This window comes from Choloepus didactylus, chromosome 8, assembly GCF_015220235.1.
Source record: "Choloepus didactylus isolate mChoDid1 chromosome 8, mChoDid1.pri, whole genome shotgun sequence".
NCBI lineage: Eukaryota > Metazoa > Chordata > Mammalia > Pilosa > Megalonychidae > Choloepus > Choloepus didactylus.
Genome location: NC_051314.1, coordinates 128,355,946 through 128,382,715, shown reverse-complemented (window position 1 = coordinate 128,382,715; position 26,770 = coordinate 128,355,946). Strand labels below are relative to the sequence as shown.

General features: G+C 37.7%; 1 protein-coding gene across 1 annotated transcript in view; it reads right to left on the bottom strand.

Annotated features, from left to right (window-relative positions):
- The window catches only part of PARP11 (poly(ADP-ribose) polymerase family member 11), a 66,350-nt gene extending 50,935 nt beyond the window's left edge, over positions 1–15,415 (bottom strand). The window contains 1 exon segment of the mRNA XM_037846918.1: positions 15,230–15,415. Coding sequence (XP_037702846.1) covers positions 15,230–15,247 — 18 coding nt within the window. The 5' untranslated portion in view covers positions 15,248–15,415.
- Between the last annotated feature and the right edge of the window lie 11,355 nt (positions 15,416–26,770).

The following is a 26,770-nucleotide window of genomic DNA, read 5'->3' as shown; positions in this document are numbered from 1 at the left end:
GTATATAAAAATGAAAAACATTTGTGCTGCAAATGATACCTTCAAGAAAATGAAAATACAACCCACAGAATAGAAAATTTTTGCAAATCATATATTTGATAAGAGACTTGTAGGCAGAATAAAGAACTCCTACAACTCAATAATAAGAAGACAACTCAATTTAAAAATGGGCAAAGGATTTGAATAGACATCTTTCCAAAGAAGCTATCCAAATGACTAATAAGCACGAGAAGATGTTCAACATCATTATTAATTAGGGAAATGCATATCAAACCACAATGAGATACCACTCCACACCCACTAGGATGCCTAAAACTGAAAAGACAGACAACAGCAAGTTGTCAAGGATATGGAGAAACCGGAACCCTCATACATTGCTAGTGGGAATGTGGAAAATCATCACTGCTTTGGAAAACAGTTGACAGTTCTTCAGAAAGTTATACATATAGTTACCGTATGACCCAGCAATTTCACCACTACGAATAAACCCAACTGAAATGAAAACATGTGTCCACATAAAAACTTGTACACAAATGTTCACAGAAGCATTATTTCATAGTAGCCAAAAATGGGAACAACCAAAATGTTCAGCTGATAAATGGATAAGAAAACATCATTTATCCATGCAATGGAATATTAGTCAGTCATAAAAAAGGAATGAAGTAGTTGTAAATGCTACAATATGGATGAACCTTGAAATCATTTGCTAAATGGAATATGACAGATGCAAAGACCATACATTATATGATTCCATTTATACAAATTCTCCGGAATAGGCAAATAGAGAGACAGAAAGTAGATTTGTGGTTGCTTAGGGCTAGTGAGGCGAGGGAGAATAGGGAATGGCTACTAATGGGTATGGGTTTGGTTTTGGGGGTGATGAAAATGTTCTAAAATTATATTGTGCTAATGACGGCATAAACTTGTGAATATATTAAAAGCCATTAAGTTGTATATTTTAAATTGTATGGTTTGTGGATTATTTTTCAAAAAACTTGTTATTTTTAAAAGCCCCAAAACAAAGGATTGGAACCTCACAGCCAAGTAAAAAGTGATGGGTAAAGATTCTGAAGGAAACAAAGGAATTCTACAAAATGGCTAGATGCCTGTAGAGAGTGGAAAAAGAGAAAACTCCTAAGAAATGTGGATAAATTACTTAATGGGCTTTTCTGAGTAAAAAATAATAAATCCTGTAAAGCCTTTGGAAAAGCATAGGGATAATCATCATAAGTTCCCTCTCCCTCCTCTATTTTGCCAGAAGTGTGTCTCCAAATTCACGGTATCTTTTATTTAGCCCCCAAACACAAAAGGTTTTGTGTTTTATATTCTAGAATTCTATCTTTTAAAATAGTTTTATTGAGCAATAACCAACAATAAACTGTACATATTTATGGTGTACAAATTGATGTTTTAACACACATAATATATCTGTGAGATCACCACAATCAAGACAATGAATGTATCCATGACTCCCACACATTTCTTCATGGCCTTTCGTAATCTTTCCCTCCTGCCCTTCTGCACTAGTCCCTCTCCAGGCAACTACTATTCTGCTTTCTGTCACAATCAATCAGGTTTCATTTTTTAGAACTTTATATAATGGAATCATATAGGATGTACAGTTTTTTGTCTGGCTCCTTTCACGACGATTACTTCGAGGTTCATCCATGCTATTGTGTGTAACGTAAATTAATTCCTTTTTTATTGCCGAGTAGTATTCCATTGCATGGATTTAGTATGTCTATTAACCAGGATTGTTTCAAGTGTTTTACTATTATAAATAAAGCCACTGTTAACAGTTGTGTACAAGTCTTTGTATGAACACATGCATACCTAGGAATTCAATGACTGGATTATACGGTAGGTGTGTGTTTAAATTGTAAAGAAATTTTAACAAGAAATTGCCAAACTATTTTTAAAAGTGGTGTATCATTTTACATTCCCACCAGCAGTATATGAGAGTACTAGTTACTCCTCATCCTCACCAAGACTTGGTATGGTGAGTCTCTGTAATTTTAGCCATTCTAATAAATAGATGTGTAATATGGTATATCATTGTAGTTTTAAATTCCATCTCCCTAATGACTAATGATGTCAAGCATCTTTTCATGTACTTATTTCTCATCTGCTTGTCTTCTTCTGTGCAGTTTATTCAAACCTTTGGCTCATATTTTATTCAGTTGTTTTCTTTTTATTGGGTTTTATATAATCTGGATACAGGTTGTTTACCAGATACATGATTTACAGGTATTTTCTCCAGCCTGTAGTTTATCATTTCATTTTCCTAACAGTATCTTTTGATCAGCAGAAGTTTTAACTTGCGGGAATCTAATTTATCAATTTTTTTCTCTTATGGATCATGCTTCTGGCATCATATGTAAGAAAATTTTGCCTTACCCAAGGTTATAAAGATTTCCTCTTATTCTTTCTTTTGGAAATTTTTGGTTTTAGGTTTTGCATTAGATCTATGATTCATTTTGGGTTAATTTTGTATATGGTGCAAAGTAAAGATTGAAGTTTATTTTTTTTGCATATGGATATCCAATTGTTCCACCACCATTTGTTGAAAACTCCTTTCTCCACTGAATTTTACATCTGTTAAAAAAACATTTATCTATATATGTATGGGTCTATTTCTATTCTCTAGTTCTACATTAATTAATGTCTCTGTCTTGGTGCTAATATTGCACCACTTTGATTACTGTAGTTTCATACTGAATCTTTAAATCAGGTAGTTATTTAAACCTTTTTTTTTTTTTAATCGAAACTGCTTTGGCTATTCTAGGTCCTTTGAATTTCAATTGGGATTCAATCAATTGAACTGGGAAGAAATGACATCTTAATAATATTAAGTGTTCTGACATATGAATTAAATGTATCTCTCCATTTATTTAGGTCTTTAAATATTTTCTGTAAGATTCAACCCTAAGTATTTCATATTTTTTATACGATTGTAAATGGTATTGCATTTTAAATTTTAATGTTCAATTGTACATTGCTGTATATACTTACACATTGACGCATGTAGTGGAACTTCTATCCTGCAACCTTACTAAACTCATTTATTAGTTCTAAGAACTTTTTTGGAGATTCCAATAGATTTCATATAGGCATCATATCTGAATAAAGACAGCTGTACTTTTTTCCTAGATGCCTGTTATTTCTTTTTCTTGCTTTACTGCACCGGTTCGAACCTCCAGTACAATGCTGAATAGAAGTGGTGAGAATGGGCATCATTGCCTTGTTCCTGATCCTAGGAAGAAAGCATTTCTTCAGTCTCTCACCATTGACTATGATGTGAAATGCAGGTTTTTGAAGAAGCCCCTTCCTTTGTGTCAGGGGTCCCCAAGACCACCCTCAGGAGTGATGATTTGCTAGAAGGACTCACAGGACGCAGAAGTTGTTATACTCATGGTTACAGTTTATTACAGAGAAAGAATACAGAGTAAACTCAGGAAAGGGAAAAGGTGCAGGAGTTGAAGTCAGGAGGAAAATATGAGCAGCTTCCAAGTTTCTCCTCCCAGTGGAGTCACATGGGACATACTTAATTCTCTCAGCAACAATATGTGGCAATATGTGCAGTGTGCCAACCAGGGAAGCTTACCGGACCCTAGGTGTCCAGGGTTTATCTGGGGGGTTGGTCATGTAGCATACAGCACCTGTGTGACTGACCTCAGTCACTAGGCTCCTGATCCCGAGGGAAAGCAGATGTTGACACGATCATGTTGTTAATATAAATTATCTAGACTAACTGGGAAAGCATGGCTCAAGGCCTCAGGCATGCAAATACACTCTGATCAGAGGAATCATTCCAAGAGCTCAGTTCCTCAGAGCTCAGTTTCACAGTTCCTTGTGAAAACAGGCCTTTCTTGGGAATTTGCAGTTTGAGCAACCTAGACCTGCTGAGTTAACCCTTTCCTGCACATTCCTTATCAGGTTGAGCAAGTTCTCTTCCATTCTTAATTTGCTGAAACTTTCATCAGGAATGGATATTGGGTTTTATCACGTTTTTTTCTGTATGTATTGAAATGATCATATGATTTTTCATGTTAGCTTGTTTATATGGTTAAGTGACAATGATTGATTTTTGAACATTAAACCAACCTTCCATTCCTGAGGATAACACCATTTGGTCATGATGTATTAAACCTTTTACATAATTTTTATTTGATTTGCCAAAGTTTTGTTGAGAATTTTTGCACGTGTGTTCATACAGCATACTGGTGCATAGTTTTCTCTTCTTCTTGTAATGTCTTTGATTGGTTTTGGTGTCAGGGTAATGACAGCCTCAGAATGAGTTGGGAAGTATTCCCTTCTCTTCAATTTTCTGGAAGTTTGTATAGAACTGGTAGTTCTTCCTTAAATGTTTGGTAGAATTCACCAGTGAAGCTAGCTTACTTTGTGGGTAAAGACAAATTCAAAGTCTTTAATAGATATTGGACTATTCATGTTATCTACTTCTTCTTGAGTAAGCTTTGGTAGTTTGTGTCTCTTTAGGAATTTGTCCATTTCATCTATATTTTCACATCAATAGCATAAAATTGTTGATTGCATTCCCTTATTATCTCTCCCATTTTTTATATTGGTCATTTGTGTCTTCTCTTTTTCTCCTGGTCTGGCTAGAGGTTTATCAATTTTATTGATGTTCTTAAAGAATGAGCTTTTGGTTTCATAGTTTTCTCTACTGTTTTTCTATGTGCTATTTCAGTGATTTCTGCTCTGAACTTCATTATTTCCTTGTTCTAGTTTATGTTGAGATTAACTTGTTCTTTTTCTAGTTTTTAAAGGAGGAATTGCAGCCAATGATTTGTGACCTTTCTTCCTTTCTAATATAGGCATTAAGCTGTAAATTTCCTTTTAAGTTTTGATATGTTGTGTTTTCATACTTTCTATTTTACCTATTTTATCTCTTCGTTGACCCAAAGTTAGAAGTGTATTAATTATTTACCAAATATTTGGGGATTTTACAGATGTCTTTCCACCACTGATTCCTAATTTAATTACAGTTTGGTCAAATAACATATTATATATAACTTGAAATCTTTTAAATTTATTGAGACTTGTTTTATCTCCTAGAATACGTTCTATCTTGATAAATGGTCTCTGTGTAGTTGAAAATAAAGAGTATTCAGCTATTGTTGGGTGGAGTGTTCTATAAATGTCATTAAGTCATGTTTGCTAATATTGCTGTTCAAATCTTCTATATGCCTGCTCATTTTCTGTCTACTTATTCCATTTTTATTTAGAGAGGAATATTGACTCTCCAACTATAACTGTAGTTTCCTATTTTCCCTTGCAGTTCTATTAGATTTGCTTCACGTATTCTTAAGATGTTATTAAGTACATAAACATCTAGGACTGTTATTGATTAAATAATCTCTTTATCATCAGGAAATGACATTTTTTTTAACGTGGATAATATCATTTTACCTAAAATCTACCTTATTTAATACTACTCTACCACTCAAGCCTAGTTTTAGGGTTGTGTATCTTTTTCCATTTAGTTGTATCCTATTTGTGACTTTATATGAATTTAAGTGTTTCTTATGTATAACTTATAGTTGGGTCTAGCCCGACAGTCACCAATTTTTAACTGGCATTTTAGAGCATTTATACTTGGTATGATTATTGATATGGTTAAATTTAAATCTATTATCTTGCTACTTACTTTTTAATTGTCCCATCTGGGTTTTTTTGTTCACATTTTCCCCTTTTTCAACCTTCTTTGGATTGAATATTTTTAGGATTTTATTTTCTCTTTTTTATGGCTTATTAATTATAACTCCTTGTCTACACATGCTATGCGCGTATCTTCAATATCCATGTACTCCAAAATCCATTTCAATTTAGCTCTTCTGACTCTGGCCCAATCTCTCCCACTCCACCACCCCTCAAAACAAAAAACACTTGGTAGGAGCTCCAATAAGTTTCATGTTGCTAAATCCTGTGGATACTTTCTAGTCCTCATCTTACTTAATCTCTCAGTATTATCCCACACAGTTTATCCTCCATCCTAAATTACTCTCCACTTGGTTTCCATGACATCAGACTCTCCAGTTTGTCTTATAATTTTGGCCACAAATTCTCAGTCTCCTTTGCACCCTGACTTTTATTCAACCTTTAGCTTTTAAAGTTCCTCATGGCTCATTCCTAGCCCCTCTTCTTTCCTTTCTCTACATCCTCAAAGCATGGTCCTCAGAGACTATGAAGTAGTTCACAAGCATTTTCAGAGGAAAAAATAACGAAATAAATTTGTTCACAATATTTTGCAAAATTGAAAGAGGATTAATGGTGATTTTCACAAAGATTCCTTTATTATCTTTAAAGTTACCATTGTAATAGCCCCCTGTGTTCTTAAAGTTAAAATATGCACGATAAAGTCCATGTTGATCAGGTCAAATCAAGTAAACTTTTACATCATTTTCACATAGAGCCCCAAATCAATTTGCTTTGTTGATTGAGACACAGAAGAGCCACGACAACAGAGATCTTACTCAAAGTTGTACTGCTCAGCTAAAACTGGTTAAAGTCTTGATACTGCTGAGAAGCTCGTCAACCCAAATCTAATGCCAAATTATAGAAAGAAAAAAAAATACTGACAAAAATTTCTTTATTAAATGGCTCTGCTGGAAGTCATATAATATCAATGGCACATGATATGGAAGAGCAAGTGCTATCACATGGGTGCTCCAGCATATATTTTGTTTTACAACTGGACAAATTACTTATGAAGAAAATATGAATCAGCTTTTGGCACATGTATAGTATGTGATGAGGCAGAAGTGCTCAACAACTTTTTGTTCTGCTTATCCCTGGGAATTCATAATACAAGGGAAGACAGTTTTCATTTAGACAATGATACTTTTGTGAGCTGTGACACAGATTAAAAGTGGTACAACAGACTGTCTTCATTCTCTTCCTCTTCATTGTAATCCTCTCCCATACCCAAGCCCACAGGAAAAACAAAAACAAAAACGAATAATCTTTTCAAGCTGTTTAAGTATTTAAGCATCTGAGCCAGAGCCATTGACAATAGAAGTTTTACTGTAGTTGTTAATCAGTTTGCAAGAAGGGGCTAAGCTGTCAAATTACCTATATTGGCATTGCTGGAATATAAATTTTCTTTACCTGTAATATGAAGTGTTTGAGTTTTTAACGGGGCTGGTTTTTTTGTTTGTTTTTTAAAAAACCTCTGGGAGCTCTAAGAAACTGCATGGTTTGCTGTTTAATATAACATAGGAACTCCTCAATATTCTCTAGGAATATATTCCAAAATATTTTGTAAATATCCAAATTTGTGAAACTACTAGAGCACAGATAATAATGTGGTGAGGTATAATTATTAAATTTAAATGGCCTCTAGAGAGCTTTATTGAATACCCGGTCATTACAGGCAGTGGCAGAGCCACACCAAGCGACAGTGCGCCCTCTTGCTCCACAGTATTGGACTTCTACTTCTGAGGAGCAAATTAAGGCCTCAGAAACATGTGATTTATTGGTTGTCATGTTTTTTTTTTAGCATAGATTGGGAACAGTTGAAAACTCTTAAATCCTCAGATGCTGGGGGTCGACTATAGCATCAGTAAATATATAGCAGAAGCTAACTCCATAACGAATGGAATTCAGTTCCACATATGGTTTGTTCAAGCAACATAATAAGTAACCTATTTTTTTAATGTCTTTTAAAAATGTAAATATTTGGATGAAATTTTTGTTTGTTTTGATATATTTCATTTGCTATACCAACCATGGTTCAGAATTCGCCTTTTGAACAGCTTGCTCTTAAAATCTGTAAAATTAAATTTAAGGATTTTTTGTATCATACCTGTCAAAAGTGAGACATGTGAGAATAATGTATTCATAAAGCATGGATCCATGAAAAAAAAATGGTACCACAGATTCAAAACTGACAGAGCATGAGCTACACAAATAACAAGAAAAGGTGCTGCTACTACCAAAAGATGCTTTAAACATATGGAACAGTTAGGAAATCAACAATACGCCTCTTGATTATAACTGAGTGTTGAAGGAAATAATGAAAACTTAATATCATCAAATCTTAACTCATACTCAGAGTATGTGATCTCAGATGTGAAAAGAAATGGCAGTGCTTGCAAGATTACTTTTCTCACTCAAGTTTCCTGGCTGTCAAGGAAAAAAGTGCTTGCAAGAGTTTCTCATATGAGGGATAAAATAAAAACATTTCTTCATGATGCTGATAATTCCAGTGAAGATCATTTCTATGAGTTCCAGGGGTCTGCTCAAGTGGGATATAACAGAAATACATTTATATTCTTTTAAATAACCTGAACCTACCATTTGAAGGCCAATATATTCCATGCTGAGAGCAAGATGTCAGATTTTTCAGAGTCACCAACTATAGTGCACAAGATCAATTGCTACAGTATGACTCCTTTCCCAAACATGATTTTTTTTACTCATCAGAGTGTTACACTGATTACATTATTGTGGATATATACTAAAAAAACAATAACAAAACAAAAAAACAAAAAACATGCAAATGCTACAATAAGTCATAAGAAAATACCTTCCAGAGACTGAAGTAATTGACAAATGACAAAGAATACATTTGCCCTATTTTCCAAATAATCAGGATGGTTGAAACATTCACCCCTATAGTTATTAAATATTACAGGGTTTGTCAATTGGCAATTGACAGAGCACTAGGAATGTTTTTCAGAGAACTATCTTCCCAAATTTCTCCATCTGTCGATCTTGATATTCTGAAAAATCTGACAGAGCCAGGAAAACACCAGTTGCATATTCTGACAATCTATAATTATGGGGTGGTATTTTCCAATTCAGGAGAGTTAAAAATCAAAGTGTCTGGATCTAACCTACATCTCAAGCTATCTATCATGAAGTCAGATACAGATTATTTGTAAAAGGCTGAGAAAAATCACCCTTTTCAATGATAAAAATATTAATCTTTAAAATACTGGTTTATTGTTTAAAAATAGTAATTTTTTAATGTATAAAATACTGGTGGTCTGCATGGGTGTTGCGAGTTTGAGAAACACTGTCCTTGGGATCTCACCAGTCATATGATTTTAAAGGCTATCTATAGTTGCTGAGGCCCATATTTCAATCTCTAGTCCAGCCTTCTCTAAGCTCCAGACTCATCTACCCAACTGCCTCCTTGACTTCACTACTTGAATGCGGCACAAGCATATTAAACCTAATGTGTCCAAAACCAAACTCTTGATCTCCCCTATCCCTCCACCCATAAATTCTTTTCAAATCTCCCAACAGTGAAAACATCTTCTTCCCAGTTGCTTGTGTCAGAAATTCAGCATTCACATCCAAAGTACAACTGGAATCACTCCACTTCTCTCGCTCTCCATTACCACAAGCTTAGTCAGAGTCACCTTCATCTCCTCCCAGGAGTATACTTCAGGCTCCTAACTGGTCTTCTCACATCTTTTCTTACACATTTCTTCATTAGTTTTCTATCACTGCTATAATAAATTAGCTTAAAACAACAGGTATTTATTATCTTACAGGCCTGTAGAGATTAGAGGTCTGACACAAGTCTCACCAGGCTAAAATTAAGGTGGGCTTGATTCCCTTCTGGAGGCTCTAGGGGAGATTCTGCTTCCTTTACTTTCCCAGTTTCTTTAGGCTTCTCACATTCCTTGGCTTGTGGCCCCCTTCCTCCATCTCCAAAGCCAGCAACACTGCATTTCTTTGACCATTCTTCCTTAGTAACATCTCCCTGTGACTCTTTCTTCTACCTCCCTCTTCTACTTTTAAGGACCCTTGTGATTACATTGGCCCCTCCTGAATAATTCAATATAAGGTCTCTATCTTGAAATCTGCTGATGAGCAACTTTAATTCCACCTGTAACCTTAAATTCCCTTTGCCATGTAGCCTAACATACTCACAGGTTCCAGTGATTAGGATGTGACTCTTTGGGAGGCCATTATTCTGCCTCCTGTACCCACTCATGTGTAACTACTTTTCCACACAGCAGAGAGATCTTTTTAAAAACAAAAATCTGTACATGTCACTTCCTGTATAAAATCCTTCAGTGGGCTGCCGATAATCCTAAACCCATTGTCACAAAGCCATGCATGGTCTGGAACCTAGTTACCTCCTGGCCTAATCACCTGGTACCGTGTTCCAGCCACCTGGATTCTCTCTGTTTCTCAAACATCAAGCTCCTTTCTGTGTCAGGGTCTTTGCTCACACTGATACTGAAAACTATCAGACACACTTTCCTGGCCTTCTGCTGTACCTGCCATGCCATTCCTGGGAAAGGACACAGTATTCCTCTATTCCAGCTCATGTATTATGCTGCTAGAAAAAAGTTCTAAAAACATGTATAGTTGGTGCCATGAAAAAAATGATGCTGTCAGGGGCTCACTGCGATTCAGGAATCCTTCAACACCTGACTTGCTGTTACTTTCCTCATAGATCCTTTTCTACTCACTTCAACTCCGATATCCTATGTTACACTGGAAAGAGTATGCACTCTGGAACAGAGAGATACAGGTTTAAAACATGGTTCAGTTCTTTTTCAGAAAGTTCACCAAATTTCTTTGATCTTTAGTATCATCACTAAAAAAATGAAGATTTACATTCCTGCCTCACAGTGGCGTTAGATCACCTAGGGATGGGCATACTTTGTTTAGCACTGCCCCCAGTCACTTAATACTGGCATGGCACACTGGTCTCCTCGGTTCATTCTGCCCATTTATATCCTGTTTGTCTGGTACAGGGTTTCTATTTCCCAGCAAAGAGTTTGATTGTTCTGAGCCTCGGATGGATATAGGTCATTCTCTAAGCTCAGCCAAATCCACTATTAGACTATTACAAAGAATGCCGAATACAAAAATATCAATGTATAGATCCCTGTCCACATGTTGATCCCAGGTAATAAACCACCAGGAACACATATTTATGCACACTATGTTCTCTATAGAATTCTCATTTCCAAGAATACATCCTACCTCTATCCCCACCCCAGCCTGAGGGTTTATGTCTGTAAAATGCACTGTCTGATTCAGAACAGACATTCACAAATGTTAGTTACCACCACCCCATCCCTCTATTCTCATTCTCTGAAGATGCCTATGCCTCGTAAGCCTGCTGAGACTTTAATTATCAGTATATACTTTGTTTACTTCACTCCTTTATCCAAATGGTACTTGCCATTCTCTTTTACTTTCATGGGCTTTGGTCATTTTGCTTCCTTTGAACTTCCCATAAGACTATATGCCCAAACAATCTTTAAGTTGAAGACCTAGCTCAAATGTAACTTACTCTAATAAACCTTACTAGTTCCTCCCAGATACCTTCTGGTATTACTTTACCCTCCCATACCAAATTGCAGGCCCCTAAAGGGCAGGCTCTGATTTGATCCATGTTAATATTCCCTGTCCCTTGTGTCTAGAATGGTGTTTTAAATGTAATAGAGAGTAAATATTTGCTGACTGACTGAATTATATAATGAATTACTGAATCAATGACTGATTTGGTTTTATACATACTAAGTTTGAACCATCAGAGGAACTACCAAGTAGAGCTGTTCATCACCCAGCTCTGGAGAGGGGTCAGGTCGAAAGATATTTTGACAGGCATATTCACAAAAGTAATATTTGAAGCCTTGGAGAAACTCAGCAAAAAAGGATGCTCTGAGAGAAAAAAAACAAAGATTAAGAGTAGAACATTTCAGAAGTACAAGAAGGCAGTACAACTAAGTCAAGATTATGACTCAAAGATAAATGATAGAAAGGCGAAGAAATCCAAAGATGTAAAATTCCACAGAAACCAAAAAGTTAGTTTTTGAGGAAAACCCCTGGTGGCATCATGCTGCAGAAAGATGGAAGAGAAAGAAGGTGGACAGGTTGCCACTGTATGTGGTGATTAAAAGGTGCTTGGTAACCTCCTAGCAAGTATGGTGGTAGGAGTAGAAGCTGGGCTGAAGGAGTTGAGTCTTGAATAAGAAATAGTAACAAAAAAGTGTAAGACTATTCTTTAGAGAAGTTTGACACAATAAGTAGCACAATAAGGACAGAATCATAACTCCAAGGAAGTTTGAAAGCAGCTATGAACATAAAAGAACAGAGAAAAGGGTGGCTTGCTGGGTAAAACACTGCACTAACATGCAAATGTTATCACTGCCATCACCAAGGAACAGTATGGAGTGAAAAGATGACTGGGTTATAATTGAATTCTGTTGGTTACTCACTGTGTGATCTTGAGGAAAATCATTTTCTCCTCCCTTAGTTAACTAATCAGATTATTCTAACAATATGAGTTAATAAGCAGAAAAGAATATTCAAAGGGTTTATCAGTTTCTATAATGAAGGGCATTGCTACTACAATAGGTAGTTTATAATCTTGAACAGATGTCTTTCATTTGTCAGTTCCCTTGATCAGTGTGACAGAGAGAAGCTGAAATTCCCTCATATGTAATATTGCCCTATTTGTTTCAATCCCAGAAAAGAAGGACAAGACAATAACAAAGAGACAAAGAAAGGCAGGATAAAGTCAAAATATACAGGAAAAAGGCAGTGATGGCAATCCTCTAACTTCTTCCTACAGACTTGTCACTTTCTTAAACTGGGGACCCTTAGTTAAGGGTTACCTCTCCCTCCACGTGGATGGCAAGATGCCAGGGGTTCACATAACAACTGAGGTGTTCCTACTGTTTCTGTCGATCTGGTCTTCCTTGGTGGGGCCTTCTGCTTACCTCCAGGTTCTTGGTCAGTGAAAGGTTTGTACAGGATCATCACAGACCTCATAATGGTCCTGAGAAAATGGGTATTGAGAAAAAGTTTATGTATAGCTCTTTGGTTATCTTGTTTTGCTTTGCTATTTTCCCAAGGAAATGTCGCAAGGTCAATGATGATGTTCCACATTCAAGCCATTTCATGGAGACTTCTCACATGGAAAGGGCGGTTCTTCTGAGTATTACACCATGGACAGGGGCAGGGTCACATTTCTTCAAAACTCCTGCACGTGGAACACAGTATGTACACAGAATATATAGTTGCAAACAGAGGTCTATTTGCAGGTCATAGGTGGCATATTAAGGTCATGGATGCTACCAAAAATAGAAATAAGCAGAAGTCTTCAATTAAAAGTTTTTTAACATTGGGCTTCCTTCACAAAGGAGAATTATCTCATTTAATAGAAAGAGTGAGTTAAATTGGTGAGTAATACAAACGTCCCTTGCATTTATCCTTAGGATGCACTGTGGCTTTTTCTTAACCTTCCCAATTGTGTTTGACTTAGGGTAACTGTTAAATTAATTTTTATTTCATGAGCACAACTGGACAGACTATCCAGACGTTCCTTCTATAAAAAGAAACTAACAAATTACTAGAGAAACTCATATGTGAAATGTTGAGCTCATTTTTACAAACTAAACTGACTTTATTGACAGCATTCAGATATTCATAGGAAGAAAAACAGTATCAGTAAATGATAAAACAGAATAGCATTAACACACATTAGGGTGGCACAATAAGGGCCAAAAGAAGAATATGGGATTATATGTGAAAGGTCCACCACTACTGACAAAATTCAAGCTGCTCTACAGAAATCAGGCAATATGGTCAGGGTGATTTCACAGAAAACAGAGCATTTCTTACAAAGAAATGAAATAATGACATAACAAACCAAATATATGAGACACTCATTAATGCCCTTATAATCCTCACAAACAAACAAATGATCCAATACGAAATATGATGGATGTGTGATGGAGGGGGGAAACGAACAGTGGGAGCAAAGGACTCTCTAGTACTGGTCCAATCACCTAAGCAAAGACCATTCACTAACTTAACAAAAATTTATTGATTGCCTACTATGTGTCAGGTTCTGTTCTCTAGTCTAAGGATACTGCAGTAAACAAACAGACAAAAATACCTGCCCATTTGGAGCTTACAATTTAGCAAAAGATATAAAACACTGACTTTGGGCAAGACACATAACTGGGTAAATGAGGAGTCTCTTGTGGAGAAATCAAGAAGTGAAGGATTGCTAATAAAAATTGAAAGATATAATGAACTTTTGTTGATGACAGTGAAAATGAACACATAGAGAGCACATTCTCATACTTCTAAATTATTTTTGCTAAATTCAAAAACCAACAGTAACTTTCCTCCAAAAGGGCTTGATAATAGATGATTATACATATGCACCCAAAAAATCTTAGATGATGACCCCTGTTACACAATGGACTGGAATGGAACCACAATGTGCAACCAACAAATCCAGAATTTCTATGGGACAAAAACTTTAAAAAAGCATAGTGGGGATTTACTGACAAACTCTCCAATTTATACAGGAAATATATCCCAGAAATAGGGAAAAAAAGAAGTATTGGTTATGACAAAGGAATGTCTGCAAGTATGGAAAGCAGTTAGTAAAGTAAATTTAGGCAGTTATTTCAGCATATGGGCTAGTTTCACATATTCAATCCAACAGCCTGCTGAAATGTGATTGTGCCATTTTTCCGGGCATAAATACTGTACATTTGCCATGTTAGTAGGCGATTTCAACTCTAACAAAGAGACAGATGGCTCTTGGCCAATGGATTCCATTCTTTAAGAGCTGCCCTTTAAATAGAGAAATGTATAAAAGCAAAGTAAAAGAAAAATGGGTGCAGACACAATTCAAATACCGGAGTCAAACAAGGAGGAGGAAGACAGACTTGCAATTGAAACGTTCCAGGTCATCAGTTCTGTCCACTGAAAGAAAACATCTAAGAACTTCACCATCTAGGGGCCTAGAACATAATCGGTCCCCCAAGTTTTAAATGACTGTCCCCCAAAAAGGAAAAAGTACTGATGGGTCCTCTCAGGCCCATTCAAGACAAGGGGATTGGATCCCCTTGCTTTAGATTGTTGGGACTGGCAGGTACACCTGAGACAAAGAAGAGTAACAGGTTCAAAGCCCAGTGACTCTAAAAACAAACTTTAAAGAGACGGTGACAGGAAGCAGAGAAACCACAGCAAGTAAAATAAATAACTGTAATAGACAACCAATACTGCTTTGGAGAACCCACGGGGCCACCTCTACCGCTCAAAAGGGCAGAGACAGTAGAGGCCGCTAGTGGGTATTCTGGCTCCCCGAACTTAAGACCCAACCTCAAGCTAGTGGAGGGATGGGGGGCAGTAGTTCCCAGGAACCCCCTCCCCGCCCCTCTCCCATCACCCCGCCCACTGGGGCCGCCCCGTCCCGCCGGCTACTCACCGGATTCGCTTCCCACATAACGGTGGCGAAATCGAGCGGAGAGAGCCTGAGGGAAGGGGCTAGCCGCGGGGCTGGGGTGTTGGGCTTTTTCCCCGAGGGTCTCCGGGAGAGAAGGACGGGAGAGGGACCCCTTACGTAGGGCTTCCTTCTCCCCCTCCCTGTCACTAGACACCGTCTTCGGACCACCGAACCTCCCGACTTCCGCCCAAGGCCAGCCAATTAGCGCTGGCCCCGCCCCGCCCCCCGGAAGCTCGCCCCGCCCGGCGCCAACCGCACTCTCCCGCTCGTAATGGGCGGGGCTTGTGGTTATCTGTGTTGGAAAGGAATTTAAAGGGCTTCTAGTCCAACCTCCCTCCCAGTGCTAAATCCCCATTACAACAACCCCTAAAATTGATCCCCAAACCAAGATGGTTGGACTTCCTTCCCTCTGAACCTAAATTTATCAGTCGCCGTATAGTGAGTGTTGTTCGTGCCCAAGACTCAGACAGTTCCGTGACTGAATTCCAGCCCGGGCAATGGCTTTTGGGACGAGCTAAATAATCTGACGGCTCAATTTCCTCATCTTCAAAATGGAGATAATAATAATATCTACTTAAGGGTATAGTGAGATTATTTAAAGTGCTTAGCATCGTATTTGACATACAATAAAAGCTCAATTAATGACAGTTATTTACCAGGCGCTGTGCTAGGCCCTGGAATGAACAAGACTGACCCAGATACAGTCCTTGCCCTCATAGAGCTTATAGAGAACACAAAAAGTAATTTTTTTTAAAAAAAGAGAAAGACGCAGTATGGCTTATAGACGGTATGCCACGGGGGAAATCCCCCCCATCCCCCTAAAGACGTTTAAACTAAAAGTTCAAGGATGTATATACCTAGTGGAGGTTACCTGGGTAAAAAAACTTGGAGGGGGGAAGAATATTCCAAGTGAAGTAGGATCTACCCATAAGAAACCAAGAAGAAACAGTTTTTATATATCCTTCTGGACTTCTATTCCTCTACACATTAAAAAAAAAATGTGATCAAAGAATATCTACAGATATATAACCTGCATTTTTCAATTAATATAATGTGGATTTCCTTCCATTCCAATACATGTTTTTACCATTTTTAAGTAGTCTCACTGCATTCCATAGTTTGTATGTCACACACACACACACACACACACACACACACACACATTTAAAACAACCCACTATGATAGACATTTAAATCATTTTCAGTTTTTTACTATTCCAAAAAATGCTGCAATAAACATCCTTTACAGACATTTCCACACACTTACCCATTTACTTACTTGGAATTAATTCCTAGATATGAAATTGCCTGCTAAGAGATTATAGAAATTTCAAATTTTGGTACATATTGCCAAACAACATTCAAGAATAGTGTACAAACTCATAGAGTCAAAATATAGAATATATGTTACCAGGGGATGGAGAAGGGATAGGAAACAGGGAGTTAAGGCTTAAAATATACAGAGTTCCTTTTTGGGATGATGGTAATGTTTTGGTAACGGATGGTGGTGATGATAGCACAACATTGTGACTGTAACTAACAGCACAGAAATATGTATATATATATCTGGTTGTGGTTAAAAGGGGAAATGTTAGATTGCATTTATGGCAACAGAATAAAAGTTTTTAAAAAACCTATGGAACTGCACTTCACAAACAGTGAACCCTAAGTTAAACCATGGACTGTAATTAATAATACAATTATAAAAATGTGCTTCTGTCAATTGTAGCAAATGTACCACACCAATGCAAGGTGTTAAAAAAAAATAATGTACAAATTTGCAATTGCTAATTTATTCTTGTAAATGGATTGAGGTAAGTCTCCTCCCTCTACTTTTTAAAATATTTTATTTATCAAGAAATTTTTAAAAAACATTTCAAACAAAACAAAACAAAGGAATAAGAAAAACAAATAACCCATATTGTTAAGATTACTCTCCTTATCTTCGACAGATGAGTGGGAAAATGGGAATAAAAATTAGATAAGAATAGGGTGAGATGGAGGGGATGGAAAGATTTAGGTGTTCTTTTTTGCTTTTATTTTTATTTTAGTGTAAGGAAAGTTTCAAAAATGGATTCTGGGGATGAACACACAACTGTATGATGGTGCTGTGAATAATTGTACACTGTGGAAGACTGTAGGGTGTGTGAATATATCTCAATTAAACTGTATTTTAAAAAGTAAAAGAACAATGGGGGTAAGAGGGGAATGGGTTGTTTTGGATTTTCTTTTTTATTTTAATTTTAATTTTATTTTTTGGAGTAATGAAAATGTCCGCAGTTTGTTTGTGGTGATGGAAGCACAACTATATGATGTACACTTTGAATGACTGTATTTTATGTGATTATATCTCAATAAAATTGCAATAAAAATCAGCAAAATTTGAAAAAAAATTACTCTCCATATCTTATCTGTTCTTATTAGATTATCATTCCCCCTCCACTAGTTGCTGTCTATCTCTAGGTCCCCTACATTCTACAATATAAAACATTTATTTTGCGTTTTTCACAGAGTTCACATTAGTGGTAACATACAATATCTCTCTTTTTGTGTCTGGCTTATTTCACTCAGCATGATGTCCTCGAGGTTCATCCTCATGTTTGACGACCTCGTTTCTTCTTACTGCCACATAGTATTCCACGTGTGTATATACCATATTTTCTTTATCCACTCATCTTTTTAAGGACATTTGGATTGTTTCCATCTCTTGGCAATTGTGAATAATGCAACATCGGTGTGCAAATATCTGTTCGTGTCACTGCTTTCAGATCTTCTGGGTATATACCGAGAAGTGAAATTGCTGGATCGTAGGGTAACTCGATTTTCTAGTTTTCTAAGGAACCACCAGACTGTTCTCCAGCGTGGCTGTACTATTATACAGTCCCACCAACAATGAATTAGAGTTCAAATTTCTCCACATCCTCTCCAGCATTTGAAGTTTCCTGTTTGTTTAATGTCAGCCATTCTAATTGATGTGAGATGGTATCTCATTGTGGTCTTAATTTGCATCTCCCTAATAGCTAGTGAAGATGAACATTTTTTCATGTGCTTGTTAGCCATTTGTGTTTCTTCTTCAGGGAAATGTCTTTTGCCCATTTTATGATTGGGTTGTTTGTACTATTGTCATTGAGTTGTAGGTTTTCTTTATATATGCAAGTTACCGGTCTTTTATCAGATACATGGTTTCCAAATATTTTTCCCACTGTGTTGGCTGCCTCTTTACCTTTTTGACAAATTCCTGTGAGGTACAGAAGCTTTTAATTTTGAGGAGTTCTCATTTATCTATTTTTTCTTTCATTGCTTGTGCTTTGGGTATAAGGTCTAAGAAGCGACCTCCTAATATAAGGTCTTGAAGATGTTTCCCCATATTATCTTCTAGGAATTTTATGGTACTTAAAATTCTTATGTTGAGGTCTTTGATCCACTTTGAGTTAATTTTTTGTGTGTAGGGTTCCTCGCTTTACTTTTTGCCAAATGGTTAACCAGTTGCCTAATATCATTTATTGAATCATCCATTTTCTTCCCACTACTATGAAGTGTCAATGTTAATTACAAAGTAAATTTCCATAGTATCTCTGGCTGTTTCTGAACATTCTAGTCTATCCTTTTAACAGTCTGCCTATTCTTACGCTATACCACACTGTTATCTTTATTACAACTTTGTCATATATTTTCTTTCTGATAAAGCAAGTCCTCTCCTGGAATGTATTTCCTCATGTATTTAGATATTTTATATCCTTAGATACATTTCAAAATAATTTTTCCACATATATTTCCACATGTATTTATTCCTGAGTATTCTATAGTTTATGTTGTTATTGTGAATGGGATATTTTTTGCATTATATTTACAAATTGTTCACTGTTGTAATTTAGAAAAACTGCTGATTTTTGTGTATTTATCACATATCTTACCGCACTGCCAAAATGTCTTATGTGTTCTAATAGCTTGTCAGTTGATCTTTCTGAATTTTTTTTTGTAGAAAGTCAGATCACCTGCATTAATGCCATTTTATCTCTTTCTTATTTCAATGGCCAAAACCTCAGAAAAAATTTTAAGAATAGAGAAGGAGTTGATGGGTATTCAGTCTTTAATACATACGGCAAGTGTTTGCTCCTGGTTAGTGCTAGATAATCTGTAAATACACTATTATTTTTAAAGACATTTTTTGTATTCCTAGCATTTAGTCAGGGAAGGATGTTAAATTTTATCAACTGTCTCCTGGGCTGTATTACTATATTCATTTTTTCTCGGACTGATTAATATGATGAATTAAACTGGCAGATTTCTTAATGTTCAACTCTTCCTTTCATCCCTGAAATAAACTCTGCTTTGTTGTGTGGTATTAGTCTCTGTATACCCTCTGGGTTCAAACTGTTAATCTTTGATTTAGGATTAAAATGTATTTACAATTAATGAAATTGGTCTTCTGTTACTCGTGTTATTTTAGGACTATATTTGACAAGTTTGATATCAGAGTAATGCAAGCCTTGAAAAGTGAACAGTAGCAGTTTAAATGATTTGGGAGTTAACTCTTCCTTGAAAGAGGAGTGGATTTTTACAAAGCAGGTTTAACTGTAAATATTAGGGCTGCGTCATCAAACTTTTATGAGGTTGGAGCTATACTTCATTTCCCTGAAGGCTTGGAATTGCTGGGGCTGGTGGTAGGAGAGTGAGATGGACAGAACACAACTGGTTTGGATATATATTAAGTGGATAAGTCTTTAAAATATACTGACATATCAAAATAATATGAAGGGAAAGCATTTCATAAACCAATAACAGATATACAAATATTAGTAGTAGTTTTTTCCTTTTATTACCGGTTCAGGACCACTGTGTTAGAGAGCAAGTGTGGGATGGGTCTTAGCCATCATTTAGTCTCGGGGTCACAAACTGATAGTTAATGAGCTTCAACACATTACCTGAATATTTAGCATTTTTTGATAGGAGGCCACCGTTCTAAAGCTGGGAAATTTCACACTGAACAATATGGATTTCCCACTTCTTTTACACACCGTATTTCCATATGCCAACAATTGGCAGAAGCCATGCTAACTTCTTACAGTGGGAATGGGTTCTTGGGTTTACCTCAGTCCTTAACAGGCCAACATCTCTCTTCCCCATTTAAATAACCCACCTGGACTCTTTAGGTATTTGAGTTTGTAACTAATGATAAGCCACCTCTTATTTTGCTGAAGAAATGCAATTGTTATGGGACTTTCTAAAGTGTCCTCATTTTAAAAAAAAAAAGAAAAAGAAAACACACACACACACACACACACACACACACACACACACACACACACTCTTGACTGGAATCTCCCACAAGTTTCTCAAGTAGTCTCAACCCTGGGGGCCAATCTCTCACAATCTTTCAAAAGATTACCCTCTGTCTGTAATGTCTGAAATTTCCCCTGTTACACAGAATCTGGCAGGGAGAACACTTCCCTCTGCATCATCGTTCTGGGCAAAGTGCCACAGCCGTAGAAATCAGGCCCACTGAACATGGTCACTAGTCTTCTTGGGAGCACCAGATCAACGGAAGACATTTTACTTTATCTTTCATATTTTCTATGCGTGTTCTGGCTGGAGATATCTTAAGCCATGCTAAACCCAGCCCAGGAATCCTGAGTGATGGTAGCCCCCTGGTTGGGCTTATTCAATCTTTGAATGCCAGGAGGGGCAGGAGGAAACACCAAGAGGGAAGGAGAGGGAAGAAGGAAAGGGGCAGTGGAGCCCTCTCGCTAGAATGCATGAAAATAATCAGAAGGAGAAAAGAGGTAGATGCATGAAAAGAGCAGCAAGGTGAATTTGTGAAAAATCAGGCTCTCCAAAGGCAATAGAAGAAGGATAAAATGGAACCAGGTTAAGGGGTGAGATGCAGGACATAGCTTCACTGATTCTTTTCATTTTATTATCATAACTGTTTTTTTTTATTTTTTTAAGTCCACATTTATGGCCAGAAATGGGGGAGGGCTAGGAAAAAGATATGGGAGACAGGGTGGATTAGACAGAAAGGAGACGCAGGAGACCGGAAGAAGGCGCAAAAGGAGAGACGAGGGGCCAAAAGAGGGTAAAGGAGTAAGGGAAAAAAAGCTGCATTTGTGTCCATCGGCCTTGCATATAAAGACCCAGCCTCAGTCTGAAAAAGAGCCAACAATGAGGCAGCCCCAGAATCAGCCCTGCTGTTGAAGTCTGACGCGTTAACAACCCCAGCAGGAATTAAGAGGTGAAGCAAGCAGATGAAACTTTCACTGGAGCCGAGATAAGCATTCCTGGGAAGGAATTCACCAAAAAATCAAAACGAATCCCACAAATCTTCCTAATTAGGAAACATGACAAGGAATTAAATTCAACCTAAAAAACTGAAGTGCCAAATAACTCACCCGCACTAAATGGAAAGGCTCTATTGAAAATACCACTGATTATTAGTTTTAGCTGTTCAGGGAAATTATCTAGGCACAATGATAGGCATCAACATTCAGCTCACAGCGGCAGTCAAAAGCAGCAGCTGAGATGTGTGGCTATCCTAATTAGAGAATGGAGAATTCTGAAAGGACTCTGGAGCTGCGACATTCCTGGCTGGGGCTTTCCCTCGACGAATGCCACATTAGGGTTTTGGTCATCACAGCCCAGAAAAAGACTTAATAGGAATGATCCAGAAAGGAGCAACAGAAATAACTTAGGAAAGTATATGAGAAGATTTGAGGTTAAAAGCAGAAAGCAGGGAAACACTTCCATAAGAAATCATTTTTTAAAAAATTAGGAGAGAGGGAGGCAAGTAAAAGCCCTGGGGGTGGGGGGTGGGAGGGGTGGAGAGGGCAGCTGGAGACTGTTCTGTCTGGACTTGGGTCTTCCCAGACTTGTGGAGGGTTAGCCCGTTCCTAATGAGCACACCCAGGGACATCAAGAAATTAGAACAGATTATCTAATACAAGTCCCTAGCCTCTTCGATTCTTCATTTAGCAAATATTTAGCAAGCACTCTCCACGTTCCAGACACTGTCTCTCAATTCTAGGATATATCAGTGAACAAAACAGATAAAAATCCTTGCCCTTGTAGAATTTAATACTGGAGGGGGGGGGGCAGCCTTGTGGTGGGGAGGGACATAATAAATGGCACACACAATAAATAAGTACATTGCACAGTGTGTTATAATGGGAGAAGGACTATAGAAAAAGGCATAGATCAGGGTAAGGGATATTGATTGGGCATGGAAAGGATGGTTTTCACTGAAAAGGTAACACTGAAGGAAAGACTTGGAGTTGGTGAGGGAGTGAGCCCGATAGATCCTGGGCAAAGTGGGAACCTACAGCTGAAACAGCTGATGCACAATTCCTAAACAGGAATATGCCTGGTGTGTTGAGGAAGAGTGAGGAGGAGTGAAGTGTGTGTGTGCAAGCGTGGCGAGGTGAGGACAGGATGCCGGTAGGAAGGGAGGAGGAAGAGGAGGAGATGTGCAGACTGAATGGGGTGTGGTACAGCAGTAATAATAGCAAATACTTACTAAGTGTGTGCCAGACACTTACAAACTCTTTATGTTTATAATCCTTGCAACTGCCCTATGATATAGGTACTCTTCTTTTCCCTGTTTTTTAGTGTAAGGGAACAGGGGCACAGAGAGGTTAATTAACTTGCCCAGTGTCAAGGCTCTGAGCCTCGGTGCCAGAGCCCATGCTCCTGATCAATGCTATGCCATCGTGTAATATGGTTTTAACTCATCTACATCTGATACCGACTTGGATTACCCAATCTCAACTGGATTCAACTACTCTCCTAGGATAAACTTACCTTCTTTTTTAAAAATAAAAATTTAAAAAGCACTGCTGCTCCCTGCTTTATCACCCATGACTCTTTCCCTAGCCCTTTGTTCTCTTTCCCCACCAATTTAAGGACTGCTCTTTCCTGCAAGTTAAACACTGGGCTCCATGGCTCCTGCCCAGCAAATTAAGCAAACACTGATGGACAGAGCTGCAGTTCAGTTGGTGGAGGAGTGAGGTGGGGGGTGCTCCTGTGGATTAATAATGCCCTACAGATCACTAGGAGGCAGGACAGAGCATGAATTGAATTGAAAACCCGATGCCGCCATTCCTTCCACTCCAAAAAGCGCTGCACAGAGGGGGTGTGTTGGTGGAACACCCACAACCGGTTTTTCTCTTCACTTGCTTCTCTGACCTGTTCTCCCAAGACACAGCACCTTTATACCAACACCCATTGACTCGTACACATTAAATGGGTGAATTGTATGGTGTGTGAATTATACATCAATAAAGCTGTTTTACAAATACAATTAATTTTTTAAAGGAGACACAGCACCTTGGCTATCACCACCCTTCTTTACCCTTCTTTTGGTGTCTCCTTCATACAGCTTCAGGGGGCCCAGAGCCACACTCAGAAAGATGTTATATGCCAAGCACTCAACCAGAAATTACAACTTGTTTTGAATCCAGGGATTACAGCATTATGCCGATGAAAATAAATGATTCTTTCCCATTATACCTTCAGTACCAATTTTCCTTATTAGAAAAAAATTATAACATTGTTTCTATGTTAAAATAAACATGTATGTATTATGGAGTAGAAGGCAGGGTTCACATACACGATGTTTTGCAGCAGTTCCATGCATGTGATTAGCCACTTTGGGAGAGCTAGGGAGGGCACATACATGTTCTTGGCCAGCGTCGGGAGGGAAGCTGGAAATGCAATCTCAGTGGCCAGAACGGTCAGGAGTCTCATCCAAGCTCTGGCCCTAAATAGCTAGTGTGATATTGAGCAAGTCACGTACCATTTTGGGGCCTCAGTTTCCCATAGGAAAGATGAGTTCGCTGGACCAGGTGATTTCCAAGGTTGCTTCCAGCCTTCACAGTCAATATTTGGTGTCGTTGTCAGACAGATCGGATGCTGGGCCAGGTACTCTGTGTCAGCGCCCAAATGCCTAGAGATGTAGGAAGCAAAAGATACAGTCTCTGTCTTTGAAGAACTTTTCATCTACTGAAGGAGACTAAAAAAACAACCATATGTAAGACTTGAAAAACAAAAGTAAAGATACAAACTATCCAAAGAGCATAATGGTTGAGAAGCAGTGGAGAATAATAAATGAATGGCCAGATTCCCGGCCCCAATTTCTGGGTCAGTGTGGCTTACTTTGATTCATCTGTGAAACGAAAAAGGAAAGGAGGATCCTTTCCTGCCAGCTCCTGGGTCCTTTATCACTTATGACCCTTTGGTCACTCTGACACAGAGATACTACTTGTTGATCTTGTGGATGGCCCCAAATCACAAAATAAGAAATTCTCAGAGCAGAAAGGGGATCTTAGTGATCAGGCAATCCAAACTCTTGCTTTTATATTCAGGATTTGGGATAATGCTGGTCTCACAGTTATATTTTTGTTGGATACAAGATTCTTGACATTATTCCAGGTCCTGAATAATTTAAAACTGGAAAAGGAATGCATATACTACCCTTCTCTTCAGAGAACATTGAATAAAATACAAAATAGTTGCTAAATAAGTCTCAATCATTGCCATAGGGTTGAACAAGATCTTCCTGGCAATCACTTCTCAAAAATCACTGCCCCCCCCAAAAGTTAAGTTCTTACCTTCTATTGTAAGTATTTGCACATTTTGGTATCTCATTCTTTCCCTTCAGAACCATTCCCACTGACTGAAGCTATTTCTGAGCATTTCCACAGGTCTCCAGTCACACGACTTTGCATGTTTTAACTTTGCATTTTCTAAGAAAATGAAACTAAAAGGAAATAGAAAAGAAAAGCCGCTTGTGATCCCTCCCATTCAACTGTTTCATTTTCGTTTTCCTGGGAGTATTTCTTACAGCCCTGGCATCCTGGACTTACGTTTACTCGGGGGACTAAACCAAAAACCCGTATCTTGGGGGATGGGAGATTTGGGGGAAGGTTGTCCGGCTGATGCAGGGGCATTAAATCTTTGACCCCTGGAGGTTTCTTCCAATTCAAATATTCCAGAGTGCAGAAGGAGTGGTGGTCCAAAATCGATTTCTCCTTTGCTGGAAAATGTACTCATTCTGACACGAGATGGCGCTGGTACACAGGCAAGGATGGCTCAGATTGAAAAGAAAGAAACGTGAGCACAAACTTTCTAATAAGCCAGAGAATTCCTTTGTTTCCAGATGAGCAAGGTCAGTTTTGTCAAACACATTTCAAAATACCTCTCTGGAGTAGCAATAATCTGATTGTCCTGCTTTATCCTAAGTCAACTGAATGGTCAAGACTGAATGAAAGCAGTATAATGTGTATTTAGGAGTAAAGGTATTTATAATGAACTATAGATCCCTTAGCCCTATGGTGTCAAAAACAGATAAATTGTCAGGAGACTCAGTTGCACATTTCAATCAAAGGGGATGTCTTAAATCTCTATTCTGATATAGGATGGACCTTCTCTACTAAGATAATGCTGATATGGATTCAGTTAGCTTAAAATTAAATGAATTCTCCTACTTCCCAACCTACCTGATTGTTTTAATTTATTTGGATTTATTTGATGATAATTTTATGGTTTCTTTATTGAATAATTCACTATTTAAAATATAACCACCAACCAAGTTCAGATAAGCTAATATCTAAATTAATCTTAAAATTCTGGATTGGGGAAGGAGCTTATCTGGCCTCTGTCTTCCTCTTAACTCACAAAGGAGTCCCCTCCCTCTTAACAAGTGGTCATCCCACCTGTTAATAGGAGCAAACTGACCGTTCAAAGCAGCAACCCATTATATTTCTGGACAGCTCCAGTAGGTGCAATATTCCTCCTTAGATTGAGCCACTTGTTTATCCAGGCTCTTCCTTTTGGAGGACTACAAAATAGACTGCCTTTTTTATATGACTATTCCTTAAATATTTGATGACTTAGGCCTTCTCAGTCTAAACAGCATCAGCTTTGACCAGTTTTCAGATGACGTCGCTTTCCGATCTATCTTGGTTGCTTTTCTCTAGTTTATCTTAAAATGTAGCCGGCAGGGCTGTTAGTTACCTTGATTTAAATACTGTGCTTCTTTCCTCACATCTAAGTCACACGGTTGCCTCTATTGAGACTGTGATCAACTAAAGTTCCCAGGTCATACACATGGACATGTCAGGCCAGATCTGCCCAATCCTTGTATGCACAATTGATTTTTAAAATTAAAATGCATCTGTTAAACCCTATTATATCATGTTAATTTAAGTCTGTAGCTGGGGTCTGTCAAAATCATTTAGAATCAATTGGTTTAGGGGCTGGTACCAGGCATCCCTGGATTCTAATTTCTGTTCCTCCTTTCACAAGCTGGGTCATTTTTGGCAAAGGACTTAATCTCTGAAAACATCCATTTTCTCCTCTTTAAAATGGTGACAATAATGGTACCTGCCTCACAGAGTGGTACTATTTAAAGGTGATAATTTCATGGAAAAGTATATTTTCCACGATTCATGGCACATAGCAAGTGCTTAGTAAGTGTGTGTTGTTATTATGATTATTGTTATCATCCTTCATATTAACTATCTTTCTTTG